Source organism: Centruroides vittatus, unplaced genomic scaffold, assembly GCF_030686945.1.
Source record: "Centruroides vittatus isolate TY-2023 unplaced genomic scaffold, ASM3068694v2 contig_250, whole genome shotgun sequence".
Taxonomy (NCBI): Eukaryota; Metazoa; Arthropoda; class Arachnida; order Scorpiones; family Buthidae; genus Centruroides; species Centruroides vittatus.
The window spans coordinates 112715-135159 of NW_027121584.1; the positions used below are offsets into that span (position 1 = coordinate 112715).

At 33.7% G+C, this 22445-nt stretch overlaps 1 protein-coding gene across 1 annotated transcript; it reads left to right on the plus strand.

Moving 5' to 3' along the window:
* Window positions 1-45: 45 nt before the first annotated feature.
* On the plus strand, window positions 46-21578 carry LOC136971418 (unconventional myosin-XV-like). The gene is made up of 16 exons (XM_067265880.1): window positions 46-310; window positions 17966-18060; window positions 18134-18272; window positions 18345-18417; window positions 18518-18594; window positions 18657-18739; window positions 18812-18942; window positions 19017-19111; window positions 19185-19359; window positions 19430-19659; window positions 20100-20164; window positions 20243-20382; window positions 20459-20508; window positions 20583-20666; window positions 21284-21397; window positions 21483-21578. The coding sequence occupies exons 1-16, from the start codon at window positions 272-274 to the stop codon at window positions 21576-21578; spliced, it is 1686 nt and encodes a 561-aa protein (XP_067121981.1). The 5' UTR covers window positions 46-271.
* The last annotated feature ends 867 nt before the right edge of the window (window positions 21579-22445 follow it).

The window sequence follows — 22445 nt, forward strand, 5'->3', positions numbered from 1 at the left end:
TTTAATCTTTAAAGATGTTTCCACGGGGATGGAAACTTCCGTGTCGCCATCTGTTTGTTACCAACGACACTAATATCGGTGTCCTTCGGGTCGGATACGGACGCAACATTTCTGTATTTGGGACGTCATTTTTTACAGTTTCCGGGAGGTTCGATACGTGTATCTCCTTGAGTGCCGCTCGAGGCCGAGTCGATGTCACGGTCGAGGTTGGCCGACATCGGGACAAAAGTGGGTGGAGGGCAACGTTTCGCCTAAATGAGTGGCCGGGCCGATGTTAAGTAATGTCGTCACTTACGCATCCGACGAAATGGTGAGTGTAGCGTATTGTTCTCTTGTCATTTTTTAGCAAAATTCCTCTCGTTTTATTCTACACCATTTTGAAAAACGCGGATTTTTCTCTAGCAAAATTACCTGTAAATTCGTTTTATTATTCCTAAACATTTTATCTTTATAATTCGTAGAAGAAGATTAAACTTTTAAAATCTAAATTACACAGAAAAGTCTTCTGTGCAATTTAGATTATCCATAAATCATCCTCATCACTTCATCGTCGATAACGCCCTACCCGTGATGGATGATCTTTAAAATCGAGAAAAGCCCTTATATTAGTTGGAAGAAAATATTTGGATGAATCTTTTGTTAGACAAAAGTTGAATTTTCTACCGTACCTTCTATATTTAAGAAGATTCTTAAACGTAGAATTGACAGCTAAAATCCTTACTTAAAACAGCGAGACAATCCAAAATAAGGATTTAATCGACGAAGACTCGCAATATTGTAAACACTGTCCAAGAAAATAGTTTGAAAAATCAACTGGAAGGCCTCAAAATACACCAGATGGGTTGACATCTGAACCATTCTTGGTGATATTTAACTTAATCCGTAATCAATAAACAAAGATGAGAGCGGGATCGTCATCTTTTCTTTGAGTTTAAATTAAGTAAAGAGGGTTTAATTTCTCGAAATTTAATAGAATACATCTTCGTTTCGAACAAAATTAATTCTAGTAAATATTATCGATCGTTTCTGTTATCTTTGCACGGTGATATTTATAAAAATACGTCTTAAAATACACTGACATTGAACTCTGACATTCTGTTACTAGAAGAAAAAGAGAGAGAATTCGATCAAATTTTTCCGAAGGAGCGGAAAATGAAGAAAATTCTCCAATGATCATTGTACAGAAAATTGAATAAAATGGACAAAAAAAGAGCCTCGTCCAACCTTTAATTCCATCTCATGCGAATGACAATATTTCTGGATTAATTTAAAACCGAACAAAGGGATCTTAACCATTATCTACTAAATAAAGGACCCATTCTATTGCAGAAAGTATATTTTTAACCAAATTAAAAATACTCCTGGAATGATACGTACCGGGCAAAGAATGTTTCTGTTAGAATTTAAACCAAATAATTCTTATGTAAGTTTACATAATTACTTTGAATATATTATTTTAGTTAAAGATCCGATGGATATTTTACAAATCGATATCGATTCGTGCAAAAAGTGCGATTCTAAATGGGGAATTATCAGATTGACGAAAGATATTTAAATCTAGAATCGTTGTAGCTTCTCGATCCAAACACGTTTGAAAATTATACTTAATTAGGGCACTGAGATTTGGGAAGTCGAAGGCAAAATTTATTTTCCGGGTCCTACGGATAGCGATTTTTATGTTTTGCCTATATGTAGGGCCACGTTAACACGAAAGCCCATTTGCCTTAGGGCCTTCCTCACCGCTCATAACTAGTATTTTGTTTTATATCTGTATAGTGTTTGCGAAGAAGTCGGATGGGGTGCCCGAAATGATCCTGCACATAATATATGCCAGGGGTGGCCAACTTTTGTGTACATAAGATCTACTTTTTATCTGCAAAATGTGTCGCGATCGACTTGTTGTCATAGGCATAGTTTAAGTGGGGCGGGGAGGTGTGAAATACATATACTATGTTTATACAATGTGTTTCAGTACGAGGTGCACTCCCGCGAGCTATGGGCAGATAAACAAAATATATGTTCAAAACTATTTTTTAGTTATTAAATCACTTACTAAGTTTTCGAGATATAGGCTCATAAAGAAAATAAATTTCCAGACCCAACTTTTGATATTTGCAGCTGCGAGTTCATTCCGTACAGGCGGAACCTAAAAAAATCGATTTTTGGATACTTTTTCAAGATAGATTTTTAGTAACTTAAAATATAATTTAATTTTTTTATCAATTGCAATGTATAAGTTGTGGTACTATTTGTTCGTAAATATGAAAAAGTTGTTATAAAAATGCACAGTACGGCTGATAATTTGACTACAAGATTTCACTTTCGAGATTTTTTTGGGCCAGGATAATTTATCATGGAAGAATGATATAAGATTTTTAGACTTATTTTTTGCTAATCTGTCAATAATTCACCGGAGTCCACCTCGTACTGGAACACCCTGTATATCTACCTACGTAAAAAGCAACATAATTGTTTAATGGGCCAAAAAACTCACGTCCAAGGGAATTAAAACAACACGAGTAATTATTAACAATATTTATTAATTCAAATTAGCTACAGATAAAGACAGATTTAGAATTTATTTTATTACCTTAACATTAATGGGAGGACTGAGTTCACATGTCTCTAACCAAAAAATCATTAGGTGTATATCCTGACAAAGATGATAATAATGAGTCTTTAGTATAGGAATCAGTCAGGACAGAATGTTGTTCAGTCTTCGTTAACTTTAAGAATGAAAATGCCAATTCACACAGGTATGAAGATCCAGAACAAGAATAAATATATTCGCTACATTTGGTGATACTGGGATATTTTTCTCGGTTGACGTATTTCCAAAAATCCAAAAATATAGAGGTCTGTTGCCGAAAACGCTCGCTTATCAAGTAAATAGATAGGTAAGAAACGCCACAATTTAATTTAAAACATAAATAAAAGGTACTTACATTTTAAACAGAAGAAAAATTGAAACTCAACGTTGTCACCGTGGATAAATAATATTGATTAATAATAATAATAATATTGTTAATACTAAAGAAAAGAAATTACCGTATGACAGTACCAAATATTCAAGCTAAATGGCTGTTTTCTACGAGTCCGGACAACTGCATGCGTATTGTTTTTGCGCGTTACGTTCACGCGTTGCGTTCAGTTACAAGTGTAACACATTAAGTCAAGACATCGCGAGCGATCGACCGAAATTGGCTTCGCGATCGACTTGTTGGCCACCCCTGATATATGCTATATCGATGTTATTCGAGATACACACGTCCGTTTTGTCTGGAAGTTTTCCGTGTCCCAAGAAACAGTAGAAATTTCATGCGAAGATGAAAGTAAATCTATAATATATGATAGCTTTTACATTAGTTTTTTTTATGCTTTTATTTCTATAGTTAATAAATATAAAAATATGGAAACTTACTCAAACCCAGATAGAACACAATGTAAGAAATTATATAAATTAACAGATTTTTTAAAAATGAACTCTATTGTTGATTTTATTCATATTTTTATTGTTTTTCTACTTCGTCTCTATAGTCTAAGACCATAAAAGTATGCTTTACGGTAGGATTTTACTTCGCTGTTTTATTTTTCAATTATTTATTATTATTATTTCAGAAACATTTCTAAAGCCTACATTACGTATTGTTTCCGTGACAGATAAATATTATCCCGGTGCTGTACCGAACTTGTCGACGCATATTATTCAGAGCTCTGAAAATGATAACATAAACACTAATTTAATGCCAAAGAAAATCATTCTTATTGCCAAGTATGTCTTTAGCTTATCGCAAACCGTCTCTTGTTTACTTACTCTCTCCTGTAACTAATATACTCTTTGTTTCACTTATCAAGGATTGCCTAAGAATAACAAAACTACTCCAATACTTAGCATTATATAAAACGAGTTATAATGCGAAATTAAATGCCAACAATCGTATAACTTCTTATAAGACTAGTAAACACAACTCATTATTTTAATAATGTAAACAAAGAGAAACTCTTCCCTCCGCCGATTTCGTTCGACAACTCCCAAATAAAAAAAAAAAACGAAGCGAAACCTCTAAAGAACAGGGAGTCGTATACTAAGATTGCGGCAAGAAATGCGGTTTTTAATCATTTTATTATCGATTTACTGAAGTTTAAACAGTAATATTGCCAGAAGAGAAGTTTAGACAAAGATGAAATTGTTTTCTAACTGTTAAAAATTCGATTGGACCCGAGAGAGGTGAGACGGATCCTGAGCCAAATACGTAACATATAAATCCTCTACCAAAGCCATAAAAACGTATGGAACTTTGAATTTATATAAATTCTGGAGGCCCTATATATCTGGAAACGGGGCCAAGTAGTCCAGATGACTTTCTCCCGTAATAATTAGGCAAATTTTTAATATATTTACGAGAAAAATTAAATATAAAAACGAACCGTTTTACTTAGTTTTAAACCATCTTTTTATATTCTACGAATTAAGACGAATAATGCCGTCTTTTAAATCATTAAAATTAATGCGAGAGCTTGGAAATTCCAATTGGATAATTAGAAAAAATACTCCTGTCAAGAAAATCGATGTCTGTGTCAAATGACTCAGTTTCGTCTCGCAGAGAACCCTCCTTTTTTTTAATTTAGTCTGTCACTTGGCACTCAGACATTCAATTCGTATTGGCATCTTTTGCCTTTGACAAATATATCCGACGTGCCTTATATTTTTAACTTTAAAAATAATAATAATTTTGCTCCTACTAATTACAATTATAAAACTCTTAATTAGTGTCGAGGCCCTAGAAAGACGTCCATAATAGTATATAGGATATAATACGAAGCCTTTATTTTATAAAAATTGATGTTATGTAACGTCTAATGAGCCTGTCTAGTTCGAGGCCCGAAAGAGTGAGGCCCTAGAAAAAAAAACGACAACGATCGCCATCTTTTAGTACGTTATTTAACGAATAATTGTATTATACGTATTTAAATAAATTAATATATACGAGGATATTAAATTAATTAATAAATCCGTCAGTTTGTTAATAAGTAATACTTTGAAACAGTAAATATTCTTAGTTTGTCGCTCCCCTGTGGAGTCACTCGGTGTGGCTCCCGTCAAGAATAACTTACCTCATTTATATAAAGGTGATAGACACGGTGAGTCTAAAGTCTAAATAAGAATGAGTGATTCAGTCTGAAATGAATGTACAAAAGTGTAAGAAGTACGATGAAGTTTTCTTTAAATTGAATGAAAAATTAATTAATTTAAAGGATAAAGTCCTTAGAGATCTCTCATAACTGTTACTTTTATATCTGTATAACGATATAAAGAAATTAGGCTGAGGACTTTAAACACGCTTAACACGGCTCTAGCCTCGATTATTTAAATTTATTATTATTTGTTAGAAGGCAAGGGCCTCTTATATACCGTAGAGTAAGGCCGCAACGAGTCTAAATCCGGCGCTAGGATAGGATTTACATATTTCGAAGTGTTATTTGCAATAAAGAAGTTTGATAGAGCACCGTAGAAAATTCCTTGGCTCGCAACACAATGCAAAACGTGCTAAGATACAGTTGGCTGCTGCCACGATGCATGGTGTTATTGAATTTATTTCAGTTCTTTGTGATACTTAATGTAATTCTCGAAATTCTTTTCTTTTTCTATCCTATCTATCATTTTTATCGAATAATTATGCCCGTCCTTCGCAACGGGCGTTGGTTCCAGTTGTCAAGTAACTCACTTCAAATCGTTGCACACGGGAGTTTTGCACGACGAAAAATTAAGTTGTTGTAAATATTTTACGATGCGTAGAATCGTTTCGATAGTTCCTTGCAATTCTACGAAATACACAGCTTATTGACCTTCCTTTTTATTCCTTAATTTACCAAAATATATATATATATATATATATATATATATATATATATATATATATACGTATTAAAGTTACACCCATATAACTCTCCGATTCGATTATTAATTCGTTTTTACAGTGTTAGAAAGGTGTAAACGGATTACTAAACTCGATTATTGTGAATTTTTATCTGAAAATGAAAACAGACAATCTTTTAATCGGTATAGAAACTACACTCTTACCGGAACTGAGATTAAAACACGTCTAGGTGGCCTTGACCTTTCTTTCCAGGCTTCTTAGCCCGACCATAAAATACTCGAAATGCTATTAAAATATCCCGTTTGTAGATGAATTTTTCACTACGGTGTCTCACCTCCGAATTTCGCTCTCGGGAACCAACAATCGATCGCCTTTCGATACGTAAATGATGCAAAACGCCTTGGCCATCTTCGCAAATTCATCTTACAAGAACAATTTATTTGCGTGTTGAAATGTCTAAAATTCGTGCCTTTATACCTTATTTTTTTTATTACACGTTATTGTTAAAGAGGAGAACTTCACACATTTTAGCATTGTCCTGTGTTTACGCTACAGGCTAAATGAATGAATCATTAATTGTCGTCGAATTTTTGCAGGAGATATCAATTTGCATGTTTCCAGCCGACATTATTGTTGTAGACAATTAGTAAATTATTAGGTGTTTAGTTAATCTTCATTTATAATATATTGCTTACCAACCGGATATGATGCCATTTTTTCCTTTTAACCTTTGACTTCAAATTGCAAAATGTCTCTTGACCTTTTGTGTGTCTCCGAGGGTTATTACGTTATAGGTTGACCTAATATTCTTAATGTCATTGTATTCGCTATATCCGTTATCATCTTAAATGAATGTTTAAGGAAATATTTTATTCTTATTAATAAATTAATTATTATAGGCTATATAATTCTCATCTTTTGAGAGACTCGGTCGATTTAGTGACGGTTTTCGGGCGTAATATCGAGGTTTGACTGTATATAGAAGTTCATACACTTAAGGATTTGATATTTAATATTCGGGAGATTTGTCCTCTCGTTGGCGCTTTACCAGGGTGACGCCTTATCGAGGTTTGACTGTACTTAAGTAAAGCTGATAAGCTTCGTTTTTATTTATATAAAATGGTTTTTATCGACATTCTTTTATGTCTGAATGAATTTGAAGAAAATGTATTGTGTAGCCTATCCATATAAAGTACGATCACGAACAACGAACAATGCAAGAAGCTACCCGTCTCATTAACCATTCAAAAAGTTAACTGGTGTATTTTGCATTGTGCACCGTGCTTCTAGCTCTGTGTGTTTGCCAAAAGTATAAGAAATCTGAGAAATGAACGTCTGGTCACGTATTAAATATATTCAATGGCGAATGCAGATTAAGAATGACACGCTGCTCATTATATAAGCATTGTTTAAGTATAAAAGTCTTACGTTAAGAACCTTGTCGCGCCAAAAAAAAAAATAATAACGTAGACAAGCATTAGGCTGCTTATTAAAACAGAAATGCTGCTCTTATAATAATGCATTTTATCAATGGTGACTTTTTCTATCATAATTAATAGCTTATTCGGTGACAAAAAGGACAATTGCCTGGGGTCCCCACCGGCAGGGATCCCAAACCAATCTTTTATAAGAAAACTTTCTTCGAAGAAAAATGTCTGCACACGGAGCCCCTTAATTCCAAATGTGCCACTCATCTCATTGACATTCAGTTAATATCGTACCCCTTAATTGTACCATCAAACTAAGTCTAAATATTTATTGTAACTAACGACTTCATCCACGATTGCCAGCGCTCACTTACAATCACTATATGCCACTTCTTAATGCAGAGAAGTTACTTTAATTCCCAAGTGTGCCTTGGTGAGCTCGCACGACTCCCCAGATTCCACACAAGATGTATATATTTTCCCACTAAAGACGACTCCATCCCATAGCGGCATTTTATCTACATTAAGTTAAATGCCGAAGACACACACACGGATGAACGTTTTAGTGCGTAGGTAATGCAGTTTCGATTACCGTACTCGTCCCCGTTATATTCTTATACGCGGGTGTTTCCGTCCAAGATTCTTAATCGCGAGTTATGGTGTAGTAACGGGGTAACACGTGAATGGTTTTTCTCGTTCGGTGAATGTTTTATCGAATGTGTTCTTCCCCCGTAACGCTCGATACATTCGTGGTGTTACGCAAATAACTCGACACAAGTCGTTCAGTCCTTCTAGAAAAAATAAATTCAATACTTTACGAAATCATTTTAAGAGTAATTATTAATGTAGGGCCCTATCATAGGGGCCAAGAGGGCTGACATTTGTGTGTAATTTCTTACAAATTACTCATTCCTTTACATTTATTTATTGGTGAAACTTTATTTAAAAATATATTACAAATTTTTTAATATACTGTGGGCCTCAAGAATATGGGAGGCCCGAGCTGTTCGCCATCTCTAACTGGCCTATACTTATATAAAATCACAGAGAGGGGGCCATTTTACTCGTTTTATTCATAAAAAAAAATGTATAAATAAAATGAATAAAACCGATTTTTTCAAATCATTTTAAACTTTAATTATTATATTTAAATCTCGGTCTATTCATTAAGAATTTATTTATAGTATAAACACAACTATCAAATCACAAATTTGGGTGTATTTGATTACATTTTTACAAGAAAATTTAAGTGTCGGCTAATAAATCTTTATTTTATCCTTCTCCTTATTTAAATTTCTAATACAGATAAGTGTACAATAAGGAAATGTTATTTGTGTAAGTTTCTGTGACATTTTTCTGTGAAATGCGCCCATTAAACATCGATTTAAAAGTGGATAAACCTACATCATTTAGTATTTTTCTTGTGGCGACAAGCTTCATTACAAATCAACCAAAAATAAAAAATAAAAGAAGAATCTTTCTTCGAGTATGTTACAGCTCTTTCTATTCATTTTTTTTTCTCCATCCTTTCTTCAAGATTATTTATTCAATTTCGTTTCCAAAATCTTAACGATGTTTTCGACGAAATACATTTGCCGTAGATTGCTTTACATTATTACTAATTAGTATGACTTTCGACATTTATCAGACATTATTTACGACTATTTTTTTTCTATAAATTCTCCACTTTGGACTCGAGCCGATTTTTAATGGCGTACGAGTTAATTTACAATGTAATTCTATTTATTTTTTATTTTTTTTATTTTAATCCGACGAGTCTGTTGCCTGGCAATGACACGTTGTTGAATTGCAAAATCCTCTTGGCTGAATGAATGGCTCGATCTATTCTAGTTGTGACGGATGAAAGATTTTAATCCGCTAGCGAATCGCATTCGAGTTTATATTATTTTGCAGAAAACATTTTCAAATCTAGCCAATAAAAAAGAAAAATATAAAAAAAACAACACTATTTTAAAATGATTTAAAACCAAGGATCTACGTTCTTGGCCGCCATTTTTCTTTTTTTTTTTTTATTCGGCCTCCCGTACTGTATTTCGCCGTTTTAACTTTAAACTGTGTTTGAATTTCGAATCATTTTACTAATTTGTAATTATAAACGCCCGATTGGTTTCATTTTTTATTTTATATTAGTAAAACGCGCCTTTTGTTTTATTTATTATAATGCATTAATGGCGTACGATTTTATATTGTATTTTTTTTTTGTTGTTGTTGTTTTTGACTGTTGAAAGGAGACATAAGAGGATTAAAATAACGTAGAGGATGAAATAAAGGGCAGGTTAACAGACAATCACTCATAAAGGTGACGTGTCTTCTTTCTGTACTTACTTCTCCTGTGTTAGTTGTTTTATAGCTGTTGACAACACAACAAAAATGTTACATTAGTGATGAACAATCTTCACAGGAAGTGCTTAAGAAGTGTATTGCGTCATCAATCTTATTACAATGATTTTACTCGGTAGCGATTTTTAGGCGTAGGTCTTCTTTCTTAACCTTTTACCTAAGGGCCTCGAGCCTTTTAGCACCTTCGAACACGCATAAAATACGTGATTGTCGAAAATGGCATTTATAACTAAAAACTAAACGAAGCTACGTCTTAGGGCCTCGATACTACGAGACACTAGTTTAGGGCCCCACTCTTTTAAATTTATTATTTGCTGGGGGAGAAAGAGCGCTCGTAGAAACTGTCTCGTCGATATTCGGAATCCACTACTAGATCCTGTGAGTTGGACTTGCATTATATAAAATAGGCCCACAAACAAAGTTTGTTAAGGCCTCGACCGATTTTACTTACAAATAATCTCTACACATAATAAGGGTGGTTATACGAATACTCTGAGCAAACTGTATCTTACGAGACTACAATTAGGGCCATTAAATTAGATATAAAAACTATAGATATTCGATAGAATCTTTATGTTGCGTGACTTTAACGGGCCTGTAAACTATATTTTAATGGCCTTAACATAAGACAAGTAGACATTTTAAAAGATTTTATAAATTAAATATGAAATGAAGCAAATTATAATAATAAGGAAATGGTAGTTATACATTTTTCTCACTCATTATTTTTGATAATTGAGTTAATTCCGTGTCTTTTTGCTAGTTCTAATTTGTTTGTTGGTCGCTAACTAAATGAAATAATAGAAAAATAAAAAAAAAACCAACGTGTCTTGTGTTAATGCCAAAATTTTTGCGGTTTTGTTTCCGGCAGGAAAAACACCACTAAATAAAAATGCCTGGGAGAAAGTGATTGCCTACTATTTCGACACGTTCACTACTTAAAAATATCCATTAAATTATAGTTTTTCTTTATTATGAAAGGCCTTACCTCTCGTAATAAATGATTGACTGATTAATTATAACACATAGGCCCGTAATTAGCAAGGCCTTAAGGAGAAAAGATAAGGAGAGGCCCTAGAACTAGCGGGTCTCTATCATCTGTTGTAATGCTCTCGGTTTATCTTATTTTTCTCACTTTATGCACTCGTAATTACCAGTGGCACGTTATAAAAAAGAGCAATTGCCTAGGGCCCCCATCAGCGGAGGGCCACAAACTAATCTTTTATAAGAAAATATATCTCCAAGAAAAATTCCCCGGAAAAAATTGTCTGTAGTCAATACTATACAAGGGCTCCCTAATTCAAATTTGCCCTCGGCCCCATGAAAGCCCCACTGGTAGTTTATTTCTAAATTTTATAATTTTATTAATAGAGTCGAGCTTGGCCCTTTCGGCCGGCTTCCCAAGGCCTGATAAATCTTCTGAGGGCCTGGTTTATATAACCGGGCCTTCTGACAGGCCTGGTTAGGCCTATATAAACCAGAAACTGATTTTATATATAACTTCTCCTTACGGCTCTATATTAGGGCCTATATGTAACACTTAATGAAAAATTTCGAGTAAGACTAATTAGTTTATAAGTTTAGCAACGTGCTATAGCCAGGCTCAGACACATGATCCATTTGGCAGGGCACCGGGATATAGAGGGGCCTCCAACTTTAATATTATATATAATAAATCACAATATGAAAATTATATAAAGTTTCTTTTGATAAGTGATTTTAAGTTATATTGAGTTTATGGCTGTAGAAGCTCCCAAAGTGGGCGCTACCTCTCCCTCGAGGGCGATAGAAGGCTCTCAAGGGGGTACTAGAAGACAAAGAGGGACAAAAATTCACTTTGAAACGAGAAAATATATGCTCTAAAAGGGGAGGTAGTCCAAAAAGTTTGGGAAACACTATTCTAGAAGAAGTGTAGGGCATATATTTGTGACTGCCAGGACCCCATTTCGCTTCTGGTTATAAGATTGTGAAATATAGGAAGGCGAAACTCGAAGACGTGGAAGTTATGCTTCAAATTTCTAAAATCTTTTTGTCTTAACCGCAACACTCAGTCCCATTTGTAACTTTAGATGGTGTGGATCCTCCCTCCCTCGGCTTTCTATTCATTCCCTAGTCTTTACGCTACAGCACATCACGAAACCATACACAAATAGTAAATAGACAGACACAACAGACACACTTCGGTCGAAAATAGAAGGGAGAATATTTTTAGATTCACGTTGTTTTTAAAACGAAATTGAAGGAAAATAATAATAATTTTGATTCTTCCAAGTTTACTGAATGATTATTGAGCTTTTTAATATTTATAATCGATGAAATTTCCAGTAAAAATTACTCTAATTTTTAAATTTAACTTTTTTTAAACTCTCAAAACTACGTGTCTCAAACAAGCGCCTCGTTTAACTTAACGAAACACTTGCTTTAGAGGTCCCTAAACTAGCTAAAAAGTTAAATTTTTGTATTATTAAAACCTTCCTACACAAACTGATAAACTAAGGCCCTTTCTTTGGAAGGGTCCTAGTTTACTAGTTTGTTAGATTGTATAGATACACACAGGATGGATGAGAGGAAGAAGAAACCGGAGCTGTAACTCTGGGGTTCGGGCCCTCATAAAGGCTGTAAACGGAATCTGTACAATAAAATTTTAAATTGTAAACTCTAGAAAATTAATTTACGTAATTTCTAGTAAATAAAGGGAGAAAAAAGCATTCGGATATAATTGAAAAAGTTTATTTTAAATTTACTCTCTTCTGTTAAGGGTTCATCGACAGCTTCTTCGTAGTCAAATTGATGCTTTTTCCTACTGGCTCTAACTTCAGTTTCGGCAGGAAATTCTGTACCGAATTCAAGATTGTCTGCAACACTTGTAATTTTTAATATTTTTGCTAATCCTCTTGCTTTAACTTTCCGCCAATATATCCGGTCTAAACTGTTGTTCGAACCCATCTCAACAACGTTTCCCCCCTCCTAATATAATGAATTAGTCTAAACTCTTGTTCGAACCCACCTCGGGCACTTCTCCCACCCTCGAAATTAGGTGCAGGTGTTAATGAATTAGTCTAGCAACAAAGGAAAAATTCATTTCAGTTTGTTCGAAATTGTCCGAAAAACGAAAGAAACGCGAAGTGCTGTCGTTAGAAGATCGTGTTAAAGTTATCAGAGAAAGTGAAAATGGTTTATCACAACGGCAATTAGCGGCGAAGGTTAACTGTCAGGCAACCAACTAACGAATACCAAAACCAAAGTGATGGAGAGATACGACGCGCTTGTATAATACACGTAATTGAGGAGTAGTGTTGCCACCCGTCCGGTTTTTAATTCATTGTCCGGGTTAACAATTACTTTGTCCGGGATTTCGTAGCAACCTGTCGACCTTTTTTATTTTTTTGCTTCTCAGCTCTTTAAATCTAAGTTATTACACAAGGTCCTAACTGGTTTAGAACTGGTGTGCACGTTATTCTTCGCATGGTAAAATAACATTGAGCATGCGTCAGGGACTTCTGTTCGAATAAACCTGATCTGCCGTCCGGGTCAGCAATTTTGAAAAGGTGGCAACACTACTGAGGAGCGAACGAAAAGAACCGAGTTGAATTAATTAAGTCGGAAAAAAGAAAGTGTGCATTATAAACGAGGAAATGCGAGTATTGCATTAATCTTTAAAATATTGGTATTAAATCAGTCTTATAAAATCACCACGACTCCGGTAAATCGAGTTATCCGATAAGAATAAAATACAATACCAATATAGCTCTATATTTGAAAAAAATTCGCTTATTTTTGCTCACCTCGAGTTTTGCTTAGTAGAAATGGCTAAAAAGTGGGCAAAATACGTACGGAAATACGGTATTACGGCACCACCTGTATTGGACGACCACCTGTCTAAAAGACCACTCTTTGAAGGAACCGTGAGTGGTTGCCACAGACAGGTTTTACTGTATATTATTGCTTTGATAAGTCATAGACAATTTATCATATTCGCGTTGAACTATTCTGATATGTTCTTCCATAAGTGGATCAAACTCAGAAAGCAATTCTACCAACTTTACCAAGTTTCCGTTTATTAAGCTGAAACAAATGTTCAGTTGTTCCACGAAAAGCTAATCATTGTCAGGCCAACAGTCTAATTATTGACATGATTCTTTTTATAACTCCTTTCCAATGCTAAATTTCTATATCCATAATTCACCGATATTCGGCGTCAATAGTTTTTTTGTTTTAATCGGATGTCCAATTCTTTCCATGCTCTAGAAGCAATTGTGTGATTTACAGACCTTTCGTGCATTGTGAGGGCTCTCGGAAGATTTCCCCAGTCAGAATAGCCTTTTTTGGGCCAATCACTAATGGCGGACGAATTATCAAATAAAATACAACAATAGCAAAAAACAGCATCATTTGTAACACAGTAAATCAACCAACTTCTCTCAACGACTTCACCATTGTTCGACACTTTCAAATAATGCGAGAGCGAAAATATACGCTTTCCTATATTAATAGGAAACTCGAATTCTTTAATTCGATGTGGACCCCTCTCCACCAGTATTTGACAAGTTTCAGACGACGTGCAAAAAACATTCCATAATGCAGGATCGGAAGGAATTTCGTTTAAGGATTATCTTAAAGAACTCGGCTCGCACACAGAACGTAAAAGTAGTCCAATATTACCTAAATAACTCTCTATCTATCATACAAAGGCACACGTACCGCACCTGTTATATACCCAGTCCATGCAAATACTACTTTTTAATTCGAGTCTCTATTGTCACAACATAATCCTTTTCAATGACAATAAGTAACTACAATTGCTGTAAAAAACAATAATTCTCTTACCTGATCTAGTATAGAAAATATTATACTGAAACATATAATTATTTGATTTACTGATTTAAACACAGCACAGCCACTTCTCGCTACTTCTCGAGACAAACTAACGTTAAAATCAAATATTGTCAATTTAAGCTCGAAGCAGAACTATCGACACGTTACAGGTGCAATTGCCTTTTATGATAATTGCCGCCTCAGCTTTTAGGAGCCAACAATGCACCTGCACCATAAACCGAAATCAAAGGGTACCGAAAGCGCTTAGGCGGAGGCGTACGATGAATCATAAATCGTATACATCGATATCAGAATAACATAGACCAATACAGAAAAGCGCTGCGTAAGCATTTTTAACTCTTGAATGGTTCAAACTGTGGCACGGCACGGCCCCGAGAGGCCTATAGAGCCCTAGTCTCGGGGTTCGCGATCGCTCGTCAAGGCCATGCATCAATGGAGTACAGTTGGATTATTGTATTTGGGCCTCAGAAAATTTAGACGGAATAGGGTCAGTTATAAATGTGGGCCCTTCCTCTCTACGAAAGCTACTATAAAAATATATGAATAAAATCAATTAAAACAGGTTTATTCGTCACTTACCAGAAGAAACTTTATATCACTTCTTATGGTATATTTTTACATATAAAAAAAAAAAGACCGAATTTTAAGGCCTTTCTGTACGAGATTAGAAACAAATGGACCCGACGATTTGGAAGGTTTACATGTGTATTTAAATATTTACAATTGATAAATATCCTATCTTTATCCTACATCAGTAGGGCGAAAGATCGGATGAAGACGTTTTAAAATGAAATTTCAGATGGCAAAGAGACGTCGTAAACAATTCAAGAATTTCGTTCCAGGAATATTTTATTACATTTAACGTCTTCATATTTTATTTCTGGAGTGATAAATTGCATTCTGCTTCTTTATAATTGTGCATTTATACACATTTTATTGCTTTATGTCTCGCATTAGCGAGTTGATGTGATTGGAATCGCACACTTTAATCGGGCTTTCACGTATCAATTGAAATTAGGACGTTATCTGCAGTAATAGAAATTGGAGAAAATAATACTGATATAAGTTAAATTCTTCTTTAAGAAGTAGCGAATAAATCTATTTTTATACGTTTTACTGGTTTTATTTATAAATTTTTATGACTCGTAAGGAGCGAGGCCCACTATCACAGGCCTTATCTCACTCTTTCGGGCTCTATATTAGTACGAGACTCTTAATCTACAGATCTATATTTATATTTATTGAATACGATATACGTTATACAAATTATATTTTAAAAAATTTAAAGAGAAAGGCCATGCAGTAAGCAATTACTTTATTACTATTGCACGCGGGCTAATTTATTGCATCTCTGCAATAATAAACGATAGTAATGCTGATTAAATTAGTGTTATACAAGTCTAATTTATGAGATACATAAAAATAATAAGGAAGAAAAAGGAACTGAGATGAAGAAAATGTCGGTCACGCAATCTAAGATGGTATCGTATAACGCTTAAAGATTTCAAATCTAGTATAAAATAAAATAAATAAAATCGATTCTTGTTTAAAGTTTACAGTTGATATCAAAACGTATTCAGCTGTAGATCGTTTACAAAGATATTAAGAAGAATTTCTATACGAGTGTTGTCGAAGTAAGTTGACAACACCCGTCTAGAAATATGGGTGTTGTCACTTTGCTTCCATTCGGTAAAGATAACCTGACAAGATACTTCTCTATTGTGCAACTCCATAAAAACTTATAAAAACTGAGTAAATCATTCCGGTATTTTTGCGCATTTTTCTTTTTCTTTCAAGTTTAAAAACTCGAAGAGATTTATGTACTTTAATGTATGTTACGTCCCCATTTGTCTCTTCCCAACAATCCAACCGGAGATTTTCTATATTCCTTCCTCCACACAGCGATATGCAAAGGAACGAAGAAATTTACTATAAAAAAAGGGCTCTCGGGCCACCTAAAAGGGCTCGGGCCCCTCGATACGGCAATGTCTTCTCCCTCTGTGACGTATCTATATAGTTGTGGGCACTGCATTATACCGGGGATTGGTTGTTTACGAGCACTTACGAGAAATTTACGTTAATTCATTTTAATAACCATTACGTACAGTCTACACTTTAAAAAATGCTGATCCATTTTACAGTATTGTTTTAATAATATAATAACATTCATTATCATAATATAGGGGTACGATCAGAGCCGGATTTAGACTTGTCCCAAGCCATAACATACGAGAGGCCCTTACCTTTTCACTAAATTATAACGAATTTAAAAGCGTGAGGCCCTACGATATAGGTTGTTTGGCTTATTTGTAAATCTCACCGTGAGTATAGCGAGGGAGTGGCAGAGAGGTATGTGCCTCTGGCGTTAAGTGAGAGAGGGCTCCATGAACTTGAATCAATAAACCAGCAGATTAGAACTCACTACGTGTGAACGTACTCCATAACTATGGTGTAAAATACGGTGTACACGACTTATTTTACGATAAAAAAAGTGGCCTAATATTTAAAGACGATGCATTTTAAAATAATTAACAGCGAATGCTCGCTCTTCTAGTATACACGAGATGGGAAGAAATTCGAAATCACTCTTACAAGTTATGCATATATGAGAAGGGGGATAAATAGGAAACCCCCTATTAGTGCATACGTAGAGGGGGGAATAAATGCTAAACCGACTCTCAGAGCACGTAGAGAAGGGGGATAAACACGAAACGGAAATTGGCAATTCAGATGGAGATTTCGTTTCCCATCCTCACTCCTGTCCGATCCTATTACTGATCAAGCTTGTTCGTTCGTGATAAGCAAACTAAAGTCTGGTTGCGAGCTGATACCTCCTCGCCCGAAAGAATCTAATTCAATCTCATTAGAAAACGGAGTAAATATTTCCCACTTGCTTGGGTCGTTATAACATTTATCGTGTTAACGAAGAATGTCTTCGATCAAATTCACTTTTTCCGATTAGAACTCGCTTTCTTCTTTTCACCGAGCATCTGATTTATATGTTAATTATATAAAAATTATTTATAACGTATCATTTTTATATTAGATTCTAAATCTTTACTTCTCAAATAATAAATAAAATCCCCCCAAAAAACTTTCTCAATGAGTGCCAGACTGACAGATCGAAAACTCTATTTAATCTACGTGTAATTAACGTTGTTATAATTTAAATTAATTATAACAAAGTTAAATACCATCTAAAATAACTAGTAAAAGAGCGTAAGAGAAGTGAGATTGATCAGGACCCAGAAATAAGTGTGGTGCCTCATCCTTCTCCGAAAGAGATGGGTCAAATCTCGATCTACTATGGTTTTGAAGTTGGCAGTGGCACTAAACCGAAGAAACTCAAACAATAAGGATTATATATATATATATATAGTAGTTTAGTATAATAAACTATTATGAGATACATTTTCAACATAATTCAACAATTTCTTAAATTAATTTATATGATATTTGCAGGAAGCATTCTTGGAAAGGAGAGATTCCAATCCCGAAGATCATCCTCAAACATTTTTGCAATTTGCCCTTTTTAATTTCAAAAGAAGCTTAAATGTGTAACTACGTCTTTCTTCCTTTTCATTACTTAATCAAAAACTCCTTAGAAATATTATTTATTTTCGACTTTAGTTACGAAAAGCTGAAAAACAAACAAGAGACGACACGCTCTACTGTTAGATTGGTGGAAACCATTAGAGAAAGATGTCGAGGTAGAAGATCGAACCAATGGACTTGGAAGGAATTAGTAGATTTAGTCAAATATTCCGAGGTGATCTTTTAAAAAGTAAACTTAAAATTCTTACTTCTGCCGTAAAGAAATTAAACCGTGATTTTCTTTAAGGTCCCCATTGAAGAATCTTTACTCTCCTTGCCATCTGCGGAACATAACAAAATGGCTCTAGAATGCTTTAAATGTAAGAATTTTATTTTATCTAATTTGAAAAACAAGTTAATAACTTTATTTTTCGTTCCTTTATCGTTTGATTCGAAAGATTTAAAGAAATTTATTTTCAGGTATAATGAGATATATGGGAGATTTCCCTTTGAAAACGAATCAGACTGAGATAGATTGCCTCTATACAATTTTATCTGTGAGTATATTTACGAGATACACTTATCTTCGGTTAAGATATAGTGAGAAGTTTTTTCCTAGATATCTTATAGATGGAGCGATCTACGGGATGAAGTGTACTGTCAATTAATCAAGCAAACTACCAACAATAAAAGTCCCAATAAGTAAGAATCGTGTACTATATCAAACGTAAAACGGTCTTTTTTCATTTTCTAAATTATTTCAAAAATTTTTAGAGATAGTTGTCTGAAAGGTTGGAGAATGATGATGTTACTAACGGCATTTTTTCCTGTTTCTGATATATTAAAGCCTTATTTCATGCACCACCTCGAAACCGTTTCTAATGACGAGAGGAGGAACTTTTGCGGTCGGTATACGCTGTAAAAAAGTAATTCAATTAAATAGTTTATACTAGAAAAGTTTTTATTTATTTATATTTAGAAAATGCACGCATCTGTCTAAGGAATTTGCATAAAACAATAAAGTGTGGCGGAAGAAAAAACGTCCCCAGTTTGGAAGAATTAATTGCTTTATCGGTAAGTCCGAATAATGCATTAAATATATATATATTTTTTTCCAAGCTTAATAACGGTTCAGAATATCTTTCAGAACGATAAAATTATTAAACAGCAAGTGTATTACATCGCCGGGGGTACTAAACTAATCGTTGACACGTGGACCACTAGCACCGTCCAAGATATAATTCGTGAAATATGCTACTTTCTGAACGTTCGACGTGATCTCGAGATGGAAGAATTTGGCTTATATTGTATCGTAGAAGGAGGTCAGTTTCTTCATTAAAAGACTTTGTCGTAAAGATAATATTCTTTATAAATTATCTACATTTATTCTAGATCCTTACACCTTGCCGTTGCAATCGGACGAATACATTTTAGACGTTATGACAGAATTAACTAAAAATAATTACGTCTTCTACCTGCTTTTCTCCAGAATTGTTTGGTATCATCCCGTAAGATTGGATAATCATCTGTATATAGAAATCATTTATAATCAAATGGCTCCAGATTACATGGACGGTCTGTTTTTACTTTCGTCAGGGCCGCAACTAGGAGAACAAACAGAGGTGAGACTCCTTACCGCAACCTTATGACCTTAAAAACGCGTTTTTAAACGATCGACGAAAGATAAAAGGCAGAAACTATTTCTCACTTGTCACTTAGAAAGGAGACTATACAAAGATGCAATTGTTGAGTGATTGATCCGCTTACGTTGCTGCTGCAGTTGGCAAAGATTCATTAGAAGAAATGATTTTTGCTCTCACAAATAACAACATCAATCACGATTGACTCTAATTTACTGTCACCTTTTTGGGCGCGAGTTAACAGACAAAAAGAACCATAATATACTTTTCTGACTTAAGCTTCGAATTTCTTATTTTCTACTCTGTTTAAATTTTCCTTCCAAGGCTACATTCCGGCAATAAATATTATTAAAATTTACACAATTATTACAGTATTTTTAACGAGAAAATATCAAACAATTGACCCGTTTTCTATATAATAGGAAGAAATTGCTAGGATAGGAGCTCTTCTTCACTGCGCATCCAATCTCTCGGAGACACCTAAGAAGTGAGGAAGAATTTCCTTCTTTATAATTCCTTAAAAAATAAAATTAATATTTTAAAAATATAAAACGGATTTTTTCAGTCAAGATATACTGTACCTTCTTCCCAGAACTCTTCCATATTTGTCAATACTCTCTTTCGAGCAATGGGTAAGCAAAGTGTGCCAATGTTGGGAGGAAGTAAAAATCTTAACGTCTCTCGAAGCTAAAGCGCAATGTTTAGGCAAGTAAAAACTTAAATAATTTTAAAAAATACTTTTATAAAAAAAACATATATAAATTTAAGTGTATTTTTGCAGATATCCTTCAAAAATGGCCTCTATTCGGTTCGTCTTTCTTCACTGTCATGGTGAGTTTTGCAATATAGAAAATCCAATATATGAAATTTACCACGAAATTATATAAAATAACCTAAAATTTCAGTTGATGAAAGAAAATTTGGAAGTCATAGACCACGTTTTAGCCATTAATAAGAACGGAGTTCTTTTATTGGATATCGATTCTCACGTAAGTACCTTCATAGGAGAAAAAAAAGTAGAATTTCTTACTGTAAAATTGAATATAATAACTTAAGATGAAACATTTTTTTTTTTACTGATAAGCAAATGGAAGACATTTTTCTAATCGCACTTTAATACTTTGAAAATTAAAAGTTAGATTCTTCCAGAACTTGGTTAATCTATGATCCTCGCTGCTGATTCTTCTCTCCGAAAGATCAATAATATCGATATAAATTAAAGATTTCATTTCGTTCTTCCTCCCCTGCAACTGATATAATATTGAAAAGATTTCTGTTCATTAATGCCTTTGCAATAGAAGCATTATCGGCTCCATTAAGGTCCATTAAGTTTTATGTATATTAGGAAATAAAATTTAATCGTTACAACTATCAGTCATTTGTAGATTAAAGTATTCCATTTTCATGTTTTTTTTTTAATATTAAAATCATTTAGGCCCTATATCTACCAAAAAAAGGTATCAAATATATTTACTGTTTTGATTATCGTTAAGATAAAGAGGAAGTCATCAAGGCTGTTTGGTTCGGGACCCAAATACAATATAGGCCTATAGATTTTAATTGAAAATATGAATATAAGTAATATTTAAATAAATTCCTTCCGCAGGAATGTATTTGGGAAAGTAATTTTACTAATTTGAAAAACGAAAATAAGAAAAGGGAAAAGATTCTTACGTTAATTAACGAAGAAAAACAGTCCATCGAAATAAAATCCGAATACGTAAGTCGAATAAATGGCTGTGTTTAGAGTATATTTAATTAATTAATTAATTATTTTTTAATTGTTATTATTAATTATTTTTTAGGTGATGGAGATTTTAAGTCTAATCCAGCAATACATCGACGTACAGAGATCGTCATCGATCGTAACAACAATGTGTAATTTTTCAATAAACTCGTAACTCATATTTAAAAAAACCTCGATTTTAATTTGATATTATATTTAATGGAGATTTTGCACAGGGCCTGGCGTTTTTAAGGGCCTCAGACACTCACGAATTCGTATATTACCTTAACACCTTTTTAAAATACACTAGGGACCTCAGAAGTAAGTGGAGCGGGCTTATGTTGCCCTTGTTGATTGATATAATTAATTTTATTTATAAAATTTAAAATACTCACGATTTAAATTAGAATTAAAATACGTTTTTCGAGTGGAGAGAATGAAGATTTACGATGTATTTACATTCTGAATGTACAATTTATCCTTGAATTTGAGAAAATGCAGAGAACGTTGGTGAAAAAAAATATGGAAGAAATTACGAGATTTAAATTGTAAAATCCAGACTAAGCGCGAATAACTCGAATATCTGTAAATAATTTTATAAAAATTATTGAAATTATTCCGTATTTATTATCTTTAAAATATTTTCATTCATTTACGTCTAAATATATTCAAAGATTCGTGTATTTTAGGAAAATATCTTTATTTTTGCAATTATTCTTCTTTGAAAATTAAATTCTTAAAGCTTGTGCAAAATATTTGACTCGTTAGTTTAAAAATTAGAATATTTTGGCTTAAAAATTGTATTTCCTAGCGTATATAAGTGAAATATGAAGATTTAGTTACATTATATACGTAGTCATCTTCATTGATTAGAGTGGCCTTTTGTGGCTTCTAGTAGACCTAGTAGTTCTAGTAAAGGTATTTAAATATGTATACTTTTTGTGCATTCGTGCAAATATATAGGGGAAGTTGGCCCAGTACCGAACAGAGTTATTTCTGTCCATTTCTTTCGGTGGCAGATAGGTATTGGTTATCGCCATGA